Source organism: Bombina bombina, chromosome 1 (genome assembly GCF_027579735.1).
Source record: "Bombina bombina isolate aBomBom1 chromosome 1, aBomBom1.pri, whole genome shotgun sequence".
Lineage (NCBI taxonomy): Eukaryota > Metazoa > Chordata > Amphibia > Anura > Bombinatoridae > Bombina > Bombina bombina.
Genome location: NC_069499.1, coordinates 481,528,673 through 481,541,590, shown reverse-complemented (window position 1 = coordinate 481,541,590; position 12,918 = coordinate 481,528,673). Strand labels below are relative to the sequence as shown.

At 37.2% G+C, this 12,918-nt stretch overlaps 1 protein-coding gene across 1 annotated transcript in view; it reads right to left on the bottom strand.

Annotated features, from left to right (window-relative positions):
* Positions 1–12,918, bottom strand: part of ITGA4 (integrin subunit alpha 4) — a 292,692-nt gene that overhangs the window by 18,696 nt on the left and 261,078 nt on the right. The window contains exons 24-26 of the mRNA XM_053698521.1: positions 10,751–10,870; positions 9,893–10,012; positions 5,126–5,221 (exon numbers count right to left, since the gene is read on the bottom strand). Of these exons, the coding sequence (XP_053554496.1) occupies positions 5,126–5,221; positions 9,893–10,012; positions 10,751–10,870 (336 nt within the window). The remainder of the gene's footprint in view (positions 1–5,125; positions 5,222–9,892; positions 10,013–10,750; positions 10,871–12,918) is intronic.

The following is a 12,918-nucleotide window of genomic DNA, read 5'->3' as shown; positions in this document are numbered from 1 at the left end:
AATAATGTGCAGCTCATAGGTACAATGCGCTACTCTCTGATGCTACTGCAGATCACTGATATTTTTACGCTCGGGACTTCTTTTTTTGCCCCCTCTGGAAATTTTTTTTGTTATGCTTACCTGATAAATGTATTTTTTTCTTGACACGGGATCATCAATTACAGTTGGGAATATCACTCCTGGCCAGCAGAAGGAGACAAAGAGCACCACAGCCAAGCTGTTAAGTATCACTTTCCTTCCCACAAACCCCAGTAATTCGACCGAAGGAAAGAAGAGAAAGGAAATAACACAAGGTGCAGAGGTGCCTGAGCTTTAAATAACAAAAACTGTCTGAAAAACAGGGAGGGCCATGGACTCACCGTGTCAAGAAATAAATACATTTATCAGGTAAGCATACATTTTGTTTTCTTTCTAATGGCACGGTGAGTCCACAGGATCATCAATTACTGTTGGGAATCAATACCCAAGCTGGAGGAAACAGATGATAAGGGAGGGACAAGACAGGTAACCTAAACAGAAGGCACCACTGCCTGCAGAACCTTTCTCCCAAAAAGAAAACTCAGTCGAGGCTGTCCAGCAGTCTCATATGCCAAACTTCTCAACCTGAACTTCACCTCCTCCTTGCACTAGAGGCAAAGAGAATGACTGGGGTTTGTGGGAAGGGAAGTGATACTTAACAGCTTGGCTGTGGTGCTCTTTGCCTCCTCCTGCTGGCCAGGAGTGATATTCCCAAAAGTAATTGATGATCTGTGGACTCACCATGTCATTAGAAAGAAAGTTGGTTTACTCCCATGCTGGTTTTGCTTATTAAAACCATAACCCATTGTTCTCAAGAACACACTCATTCAATTAGGCTGGGTCAGCAAAAATAGCAGACCTCCTTACATGGCATCCACAAGGGGGTCATTTGCGTTCTGGAGTTTCACTATTTCCCTTTCAGTATTGTGATTCTGAAGTTGTGGACTCTAATTCCCAGCATACATTGTACAGTAGGGGCAGAATGTTTTGCATGAGGTCATGCCCCCTCCTCCATGCTGTGTTTGTGTCTCCCAGACACTGGGGATGGCAGCTGGGAGTATTGTCTGACCCTTTACACAGGTTTATATATTTATTTGTACAATGGTGGTAAGGGGAAGGGCTACACTGTGCTAGTTATCTTAAACTATGCACCATGACTTCCATGTTATACATAAATATTTCCACTCCCACCACCTTTTTAACAGCAGCAAAGAATAAGGTATCTCATTAATGGCAATCTGCTCTGTTAATACTTTCTGTGCTGAGTCCTCCTACTCACATACTAGAATAATTTGTGAAACGTTTTGCCAATAGCACAGAGATAGTTAAATTTTGCATAGCTTAGGTAATGTACTGTTATACTGTTAGCAGTTCTAAGCTTTATATGTTGGGGGTTTTTTGTGTATAATTTTGATTTTGTTTTTCTTTGTTATAACTGTATAATGCAAGAAATCAAATAAGCAAAACACTAAATAAAGTAATAAATACAACTATATGCTCCTTCTATTTTCATTTACAACAAGTTTGGATAAAGACATTATTTTTATTACTACCCAAAAAAGTTTAAATGTGTATTAAAGTTTAGCAAATAGTGACCTCAAAATTTATAGTATACTAGTAAGCTTTTTCCTGGGACTAGTAGCTTTTGGGATAATTTTCAACCACTGAGATAGATATATATATATATATAACATTATAGAAAAAGGAAGAGAAAGAGAGTAAGGGGTCAATTTATCAAAGCGTCAACTGATAATACGATTGAATTCTGCATTGTATTTGTCGCAAGATTGATCCGCCGTAGTTATCAAAGCATCAAGATCGGCAAATGTTGAAATTTGTGATGTAAAATACGATCCTGCAATGTCAATCCGACGCAGATCGATGCTTGCGTCATTACAGATGTTTTGAATTCACATTCGACTCTATTTGACACTTTTCCCAATTTATCAAACATTTAACAGGTACGCTCTTGTGTATTCCGACACAGTGTACCTAGTTTTCAATCCGCCACCCTTGAGGTCGCGGATGCCATAGAACTCAATGGGAGTCTGAAAACACAGAAAGCTTATGTTCGATGCTGCAAGAGAATGAAGTATGTTACATAATAAAAGTAAATTAGAAACTCTATTAAAATTGTATACCCTTTCTAAATCAAACAATGTTATTGCTCCACATTTGGTGCACTAGTAGATATAGGGATAAAAATGAGACATTACTATTCATGGATTATGCTACAAATGTGTCTCTCATTACAAACAAAGGGGACAATATTTCTACAAATTTGTTGAAACGTTTTGCCCCAAACTTGTTGCCCTAATAGATATAGAGAAAAAAATTAAAAATACACAACATAATATAGCTAACTTCTTTTTTATGTTTTGTGAAAAATCTATGTGCACCATGTTTAAGCCATGTAATACAAGTCACACTCTCCACTTCGCCCCAAATTTGACGCAACACTTTTCGTACCAATTATGAAGCAAACTTATAAACAACCCACACACTAGTGAATTTTTCAACCACTTTTGATTGGAATATGCATAATCACATGATTTATGACATCAGCAAATCTGATTCATTGATACTTGTGTCATTGATCACTCATCAGAAAGTGCCATTTGTTATATTGTGTATTATACTTTGAAAAGTATGTATATGTGAATTTAGAATTAAAGATAAACATTGATGCTGACATTAGGGCATACAGTGTAATATTTTAGACAAGGATTTTAAAATTCGAATTGATATTTGATTCAATATATTCTTAAACTGATAGCTCAAAGGCATAGCCCACCTAACATTAAACTGTCATGATTCAGATACAGCAGAAATTAAAATCACCTCTGTACTGTCATGCTATTTTCAGTGTATTTCTTCCTTCTTGAATTTCTTTTTCAGTAAGAAATGTCATCTTATATGCCAGCCCATTTTATAACACCTGTGAAGGGGTTGTTATTAAAACTAGATTGCAATCAGGAGGGGTTACACAGGTACAGAGAGAAAACTGTCCCAGCTCTTAAAATATTCATTGATTGCAAATAAATACATATGATACCCTGATTACATGCTATATTCGCAATTATTCCTGCTCAGAATAATAATAAATGTACACTATATACATATAGTGGTATAAATAAACACAGAGATATGAAAGAACACATTGTTTAGAACAATAAAAAGGAATTTAGGAACCTGTAAATATGTTTGAAAAATATTTTTGACATAACACACACATATATATATATATATATATATATATATATGTATGTGCAAAGATATATGTACAAATTCTAGCATTAATAATCATTTATAAAAAAAAATATGAGATAAAAGCATATCATGAGTTTATGTGAAAGTATCATATAACAGATTTTTTTGTATAACAAATAAATATAAAAATAACTTTCTATGAGATATTGTTTGTTGAGGTATAAATGTAGCTATTTCTTGGACATTAACAGTTGAAAAATAAAAGATTAGCTTTATAGAAATGTGCTTGTTCATGGACAGTAATGCAATGGTATAAATAAAGTTGGGAAAAACCTGAATAACCGCGACATTGATGACTGTTAGTTAACACCAGTCTGATGCTCTTCGCACCGCACTTGACGCGTGAGTTTTTGACGGCTTTTTTGATAAATAAGGGTATCGTATTCAGATCCGCGTCAGCGATGTCTGGCGAGCGTATTGACACCAGCGAATTCACTGAGATTGACGCTTTGATAAATTGATCCCTATGTATCCTCTCTTTATAAAGACAGGGATATCAGCACTATATAAAATCATAATTTTGTCTGGGTACATTTCATTTGTTTGCCCCCCGTAACATTTTCTGCAGACCCCATATGTTAGCTGCCTCTCTCTGTGTCCACAAAATGCCAATACTTGTACTAAAAATGTCACTATGCGTGGTGGTTTCAATAAGCAAACCCTGCTATTTCAATAACAATTTCCAATACATTTAACACGTTGTTGCTGGTATAACTGATCATTGAGAATACATTAAAAATACAGTACATTGTGCATTTAAAGAGAGATATTTCTCAGTTCTCTTGTTATCTTTTGTTGAAAAGCAGGGATGTAAGCTCAGGAACATTCATGTGTCTGGAGCACTATACTGGCAGCAGTTTTGCAAGTGCACTAGGTCGCAGCACTATTTACTGCCATGTAGTGCTCCACACACTTACCTAGGTATCTCTTCAACAAAGAATACCATAGGAACAAGGCACATTTTATAACAGAGGTAAATTGGATTTTATTTTATTTTTAATTGCATGCTCTGTCTGAATCATAAAATAAATTTTTGGGTTTCATATCTCTTTAAGTACCTTCTTTTTTCTGTGTCACTTGCATTTCTCTTCGCCATATGGCTCTATCCTTTTTGGCTATAAAACCTAAGACTAACATATAACGTGGCACTATCTAACCTAAGACTAACATATAACGTGGCACTATCTAACCTAAGACTAACATATAACGTGGCACTATCTAACCTAAGACTAACATATAACGTGGCACTATCTAACCTAAGACTAACATATAACTGGCACTATCTAACCTACGACTAACATATAACGTGGCACTATCTAACCTAAGACTAACATATAACGTGGCACTATCTAACCTAAGACTAACATATAACGTGGCCCTATCTAACCTACGACTAACATATAACGTGGCCCTATCTAACCTAAGACTAACATATAACGTGGCCCTATCTAACCTACGACTAACATATAACGTGGCCCTATCTAACCTAAGACTAACATATAACGTGGCCCTATCTAACCTAAGACTAACATATAACGTGGCCCTATCTAACCTAAGACTAACATATATTGTGGCACTATCTAACCTAAGACTAACATATAACGTGGCACTATCTAACCTAAGACTAACATATAACGTGGCACTATCTATCCTAAAACTAACATATAATGTGGCACTATCTAACCTAAGACTAACATATAACGTGGCACTATACGGTTGTCACCAGAGCACTGATATTTATGTGCATACTCAAATACACCAGCGTTTGCCTGAGGAAGTAAACAAATCCAGTTTCTTTTTTAAAGTGAAAACAGTGAAACATTTGAAAGTTGCTTACATATGCTCCCTGGTCTTGGTTAATGTTAATGACCTTTGAATTATTTCCAGAGCCTGCTGTAACTGTTGTTAAAAACTGCAGTAATTCATAATCTTCCTAAAATAAAACAGAAAAAGATTAATGAAAACAAAGCGCTAAAGTGAAATGGCAACCTACTGAGATTTTCAAATGTGATGTGCAATACAAATGTATAAGGGGACGTTTTATTTTTAAATTGCTTGCTTATTGTTAAACTAAAACCATGCTAAACTAATTTATTAACAATAGCTTCAACTGTTACCTCTAAAAGATCAATAAAATATTATTGCAACAAAGGGAATGGGGAAAAGAAGGGGGACTATCTGTTTATTTTGCTGACATTACAGCTATATAATACAATAATTCAGCAAACCTTCCTAGTTTCCCTTAAAGGGACACTAAACACAATTTTTTTTTCTTTATTGATTCAGACAGAGCATGTAATTTTAAGCAACTTTCTCATTTACTCCTATTATCAATGTTTCTTCCTTCTCTTACTATCTTTATTTAAAAAGCAGGAATGTGATGCATAGGAGCCGGTCCATTTTTGGTTAAGAACCTGGGTTATGCTTGATTATTGGTGGCTAAATGTCAGCCTCCAATAAGCAAGCGCTATCCATGGTGCTGAACCTAAAATGGGCTGGCTGCTAAGGTTTACATTAATGATTTTCAAATAAAGATAGCAAGAGAACAAAGAAAAATTGATAATAGGAGTAAATTAGAAAGTTGCTTAAAATTGCATGCTCTATCTGAATCATGAAAGAAAAAAATTTGGGTTCAGTGTCCCTTTAACCCCTTAATGACCACAGCACTTTTCCATTTTCTGTCCAAGGCTATTTTTAAATTTTTGCGGTGTTTGTGTTTAGCTGTAATTTTCCTCTTACTCATTTACTGTACCCACACATATTATATACCGTTTTTCTCGCCATTAAATGGACTTTCTAAAGATACCATTATTTTCATCATATCTTATAATTTACTATAAAAACAATTATAAAATATGAGGAAAAAATGGAAAAAAAAACACTTTTTCTAACTTTGACCCCCAAACTCTGTTACACATCTACAACCACCAAAAAAACACCTATGCTAAATAGTTTCTAAATTTTGACCTGAGTTTAGAAATACCCAATGTTTACATGTTCTTTGCTTTTTTTGTAAGTTATAGGGCAATAAATACAAGTAGCACTTTGCTATTTCCAAACCATTATTTTTCAAAATTGGCGCTAGTTACATTAGAACACTAATATCTTTCAGGAATCCCTGAATATCCATTGACATATATATATATTTTTTAGTAGACATCCCAAAGTATTGATCTAGGCCCATTTTGGTATATTTCATGCCATCATTTTGCCGTCAAATGCGATTAAATACAAAAAATCGTTCACTTTTTCACTAATTTTTTCACAAACTTTTGGTTTCTCACTGAAATTATTTACAAACAGCTTGTGCAATTATGTCTTAAATGGTTGTAAATTCTTCTCTGGGATCCCCTTTGTTCAGAAATAGCAGACATATATGGCTTTGGCATTGCTTTTTGGTAATTAGAAGGCTGCTAAATGCCACTGCGCACTACACGTGTATTATGCCCAGCAGGGAAGGGGTTAAGTAGGGAGCATGTAGGGAGCTTTTAGAGGTAATTTTAGCTTTAGTGTAGTGTAGTACACAACCCCAAGTATTGATCTAGGCCAATTTTGGTATATTTCATGCCACCATTTCACCGCCAAATGCAATCAAATTAAAAAAAGTTAAATTTTTCAAAATTTTAGGTTTCTCACTGAAATTATTTACAAACAGCTAGCGCAATTATGGCACAAATATTTGTAAATGCTTCTCTGGGAACCCCTTTGTTCAGAAATAGCAGACTTATATGGCTTTGGCATTGCTTTTTGGTAATTAGAAGGCCGCTAAATGCCACTGCGCACCACACGTGTATTATGCCCAGCAGTGAAGGGGTTAATTATGTAGCTTGTAGGGAGCTTGTAGGGTTAATTTTAGCTTTAGTGTAGTGTAGTAGACAACCCAAAGTATTGATCTAGGCCCATTTTGGTATATTTCATGCCACCATTTCACCGCCAAATGCGATCAAATAAAAAAAAAAACGTTCCCTATTTCACAAACTTTTTCACAAACTTTAGGTTTCTCACTGAAATTATTTACAAACAGCTTGTGCAATTATGCCACAAATGGTTGTAAATGCTTCTCTGGGATCCCCTTTGTTCAGAAATAGCAGACATATATGTCTTTGGCGTTGCTTTTTGGTAATTAGAAGGCCGCCAAATGCCGCTGCGCATCACACGTGTATTATGGCTAGCAGTGATGGGGTTAATTATGTAGCTTGCAGGGTTAATTTTAGCTTTAGTGTAGAGCTCAGCCTCCCACCTGAAACATCAGACCCCCTGATCCCTCCCAAACAGCTCTCTTCCCTCCCCCACCCCACAATTGTCCCCGCCTTCTTAAGTACTGGCAGAAACTCTGCCAGTACTAAAATAAAAGCTATATTTGTTTTTTGTTTTTTGTTTTTTCTTAGCATATTTACATATGCTACTGTGTAGGATCCCCCCTTAGCCCCCAACCTCACTGATCCCCCACCAAACAGATCTCTAACCCTCCCCCTCTGCCTTAATGGGCGCCATCTTGGGTACTGGCAGCTGTCTGCCAGTACCCAGTTTAGTAAAAAAAAGTGTTTTTTTTTTAATTTAATTGCCCTTTTCTGTAGTGTAGCTTCCCCCGATCACCCCTTCCAGATCCCTAAGATTATTTATTTATTTATTTAAATGTTGTTTTTTACTTTTATTAATCTTTATTTTTCTGCAGTGTAGCGGTTCCCTCCCGCCCCGTGCACGCGCCCGCCCGCCGCCCCCCGTGCACGCGGGCGCTCCCATGCACGCTCCCGTCTGTCCCACCCCGGATTCCGCCCCCCTCCACTTCATTCGGCACATCAATGGCCGCCCACCCGCCTCCCAGACTTGCTCCCACCCACCAACGATACCGGCCACCGATGTCCGGTGCAGAGAAGGCCACAGAGTGGCTCTCTCTGCATCAGATGGCCAAGGGGGGTTATTGCAGGATGCCTCGATATCGAGGCATCACTGCAATAACCGGAAAGCAGCTGGAAGCGAGCAGGATCGCTTCCAGCTGCTTTCCAGACCAAGGACGTACGCCACACGTCCTCGGTCATTAACTGTATTTTTTTTGAGGACGTGTGGCGTACGTCCTTGGTCGTTAAGGGGTTAAACAATATTTTGGTTGCAACAATTTAGTTACATAATAATATGGCAAAGTTTAAGGTGATTTTTACAATGAATATTTTACTTTGTACTTTCTATACGCTTTTAAAGTGCTTATTTTATAAACACTATGGGCTAGATTGCATTTAGAGCAGTAGTTTGCGCTCCCTCTAGCAAGTTAACTATCGGGAAAATCGAGTGAAGAACATTGTGATATCTTTATAGAGAATAATACCTGCGCGTAGAACATTACAGAAACTGGCAGACATGAAAACTCTGCCTCACTCTCTGCAGATGGCAGCGTGTAGTTGTTTATAAGTTGGACACATTTTTAAATAATACTGACTGACAACACTAAAGTGCAAATCAAAATATGATTTGTACAAATAAAAATATTTTTCTTAAACCTCATAGCAGTGCAGAGTGCTGCTTATTTCATCAGACTAACATGCAAGATGCCTCAGGGCCTGGTGCATTCATTGGGGTAGATTTACCAAGCAGCGGATACTGCTATCTAACCCCGTACTTTACGGCTCGCCGGAAATGTAAGTCAAGAAGCAGCGGTCTTAAGACCGCTGCTCCTTAACTCGTCCGCCACCTCTGAGGCGACGGACAGCAATCAGCCCGATCGGATACGATCGGGTTGATTGACACCCCCTGCTAGCGGCCGATTGTCCGCGAATGTGCGGGGGGGGGCAGTATTGCATAAGCATTTCACTAGAAATGCTTGTACCATGATAAATGCTGACAGCGTATGCTGTTGGCATTTATCGATGTCCGCCTGAACAATGATAATTCGGCCCCATTAAGCGTGTGGTGATCAGGTTCGGAGTATGTTCTTTATTGAACATTTTTATGAAGAGGCTTATTGAATACAACACACATAATAATATACAAGATAGATGGGCAGTGAGCTGCACTCCATCAAACCATGGTCACTTAGCTTATCGAATTGGAATCAGGTCTTTTTCATTTTCTATAAACAAGTGCAACACTTTCTTGTTTTTATATTTAAACAGACACAGAAAATGATGCTTCCGATACATATACATTTGAGAAATACACGAATTGGACATATTTGAATGAAGATTTAGAGTTATTGATAGGAATTGAGGCATATATTATGGTTCAGGTGGAAAAGGTGTATTAATAAGTAGCACTTCTAAGTGCCAAAAGAATTAGGCTGTGAGCTGTGACATCTAATATCACACTGTGGCCGTGCTGCATGCTAATTTACCAATGAGAAGAAGCACATGCTAAGGCTGTTAGGCTGCACATCTCAGATCACTGAGTCTCAACCTAATGTGACAATTCATTTTCCAGATCATGGCATTCAATGCTGCTTATAATAATTTATCATTTCTACAAAAATAATGAATAGACATTTAAATCTTACTTTACTTGTGTAAGCTTAGTTAAACTACATCACTATCATGTGCTGAATATAATGCTACACCTTTCTGTATCTCTGCATTTATAAGAGAAATGAAAAGCAGAAAATGACCTCTCTACTTACATTTTCTAGGTGAGATGGATTTATCTCAAGGTGAACTTCCACTGTTGCTTCATCTTCACTTTCCATATCTCCAAATGAGCAAATAATTTGTAAACAGGAATGATCTTCTTTCATGCAGTACTAAAACAAATGAGATGATGCACTTAGTTTAGCTATTTTACAACAATGCTTTATCCTCTCACATAGTACATGACTACAATAAGCGCACCTTATGTCATAGGTATCACATGACATAATATTACACATCCTATATTTTGTTTAGAGGGTTATGCTGACAATACATTAGAACACACATTTTATCATTAAAACAGTGTTGCGTATAATATATAACGTTTTAGGTGATTTACTTTAGTGAATAGTGTTTTGATGCAACATCTGTGACAATTCAGGATGATGGCAGGTGCAGTCAAAAGCACATACAAGAAATACTAAGGCTAAGGTGTGATTATATAAGCCAGGGATGGCCAACTGGCGGCCCCAAGGGCCACATGCGGCCCTCTTCATTAATCTTTGTGGCTCCAGGGGAAAAGCATAACTAAGAATGTGAGCCACGGTTTTTGTGGCCCCCAGGAAAAGACATAAATAAAAATGTGTGCTTTGTGTGTCCAAAACTCAAGAGCTCTCTGCAGGAAAAAACAGAAGAGAAGGGGACCCTGCAACCTTACCTATATTCCCTGTGCCACTGAACATTTTCAGGAAGGATATTATTATTTGTACATTTAATAATCATATATGTGGCTTCTAAAATATTAACCTGCAGCCCCCATGATTTAGAAAGTTGGCAATTAACTAATAGTTAAAAAAATAAAATAAGTAAAGGATAATATAACTAAATATATAACAACAATAAATACTTACCAATACTCTTCTGTCAGCCATAGAAATGAAGGCGAATAGATCCCCAAGTTTTGATCGACTGTTCTGTTGTGTTTCACAGCCTTTTGTATAGTTCTTAAAATAGCATTCTCCAGCTGTAGACTGAAATTAATCACAGTTTAAGTGTATGTGTATATATATATACACATACACACACACACACATACACACACACACACACACACATACACACACACACACACACTTACACACACATACACACACACACATACATACACACATACATACACACACACACACATACACATACATACACACATACATACACACACACACAAAACCCCAATTCTAAAAAAGTTGTGACAGTATAACAAAAAAAAAGAAAATTCAATTGAAAACACATTAGTAACACATTATTTTATGTTTTATTTTGTAAATGTAATGTATTTTTAAAAATATACACTCATTTCAAATCTGATTACTGCAAACACACTCCAAAAAAGTTGGGACAGTCGACTGTTTACCACTGTGTAACATCACCATTTCTTTTAATAACACTTATAAAGTGTTTGGGCACTGAAGACACCAGTTGGTTACGTTTAGCAAGCAGAAATTTCCCCCATTCACCCATTATGTATGTCTTCAGCTGCACAACTGTACGGCAGTATGGGGTCTTTATTGCCTTATTTTGCACTTCATAATGTACCGCACATTCTTAATTGGAGACAGGTCAGGACTGCAGGAAGGCCATGCTAGCACCCACACTCTCTGCTTACGCAACCATGCTCTTGTAATCCAGGCAGAATGTGGTTTGGCATTGTCCTGCTTGAAAATGCAGGGACGTGCCTGGAAAAGACGACGTCTGGATGGCAGGATATGTTGCTCCAAAATGTATACATATCTTTCTGCATTAATGGTACCCTCACAGATGTGCAAGTTACCCATGCCATGGGCACCGACACCCCCTCATACCATGACAGATGCTTTTGGGCCTGATGCTGATAACAGCTTGGATGGTCCTTTACGTCTTTGGCCCGGAGAACACGATCGCTGTTTTTTCAAAAAACTATTTGAAATGTTTACTCGTCTGACCACAAAGCGCAATTCCACTGTGCTACTGTCCATCTCAGATGAGACAGAGCCCAAAGAAGTTGGTGTCACTTCTGTACAGTGTTTATGTATGGCGTCTGCTTTGCATAGTAAAGCCTTAACTTGCATCTGTGGGTGCAGAGGTGAATGGTGTTGACTGAAAAAGGTTTGCCAAAGTATTCCTGAAGCCATGTCAGTATAACCATTACAGACTCATGACGGTTTTTGAGACAGTGACGCCTGAGGGATCGGAGATCACGTGCATTCAGAAGTGATTTTTGGCCTTGCCTTTTACGCACTGATATTTGACCGGATTCCTTGAATCTTTTAATTATATTGTGCACTGTAGAAGGTGAAATGCCCAAAATCCTACCGATTTGTCTTTGGGGAATGTTGTTCTCAAAGTGATTATTCCCTGACGCATCTGTTGGCAGATTGGCGAGATTTGACCCATCCTTGCTCTTGAAGGACAAGGCTTTTTTTGGAGCCTCCTTATATACTATGATTACACGATTGCCTCACCTGTTTCACATAATCTTCTTATTTCAACTTGTCACCTTGCTATTATTCCTAAATTTCTCCTGTTCCAACTTTTTTGGAGTGTGTTGCAGTCATCAGATTTGAAATTAGTGTAATTTTCAAACATACATTAAATTCACAAAGTAAAACATCAAATAATGTGTTAATAATGTGTTTTCACAACTTTTTTGTTTGTTTTTTGAATTTTCCATACTGATCCAACTTTTTTGGAATTGGGGTTCTGTGTGTGTGTATATATATATATATATATATATCCCATTCTTACTGCAATTACTTAAAGCTGTGGAGATATCTCCATAGTCCAAATGAATGTTATTTTAAAGGGAACCCAATGAAAAAGCTCTAGATTACAACTGTTTTATGTACATTTTTGACTATCATAATAGAAGTATAAAACCCTTTATCCAAATTTCTTGGGACCTGAAAATGTTTGGATTTCGGGAATAGTTTGGACTTCAGAATACTTGTACATTTGTATCTGTAAAATGGCACCAAATGTAAATATCAATATCTAATGTCATTTAGGCAATCGTTATAAGTCATACTACAGCTTATACATG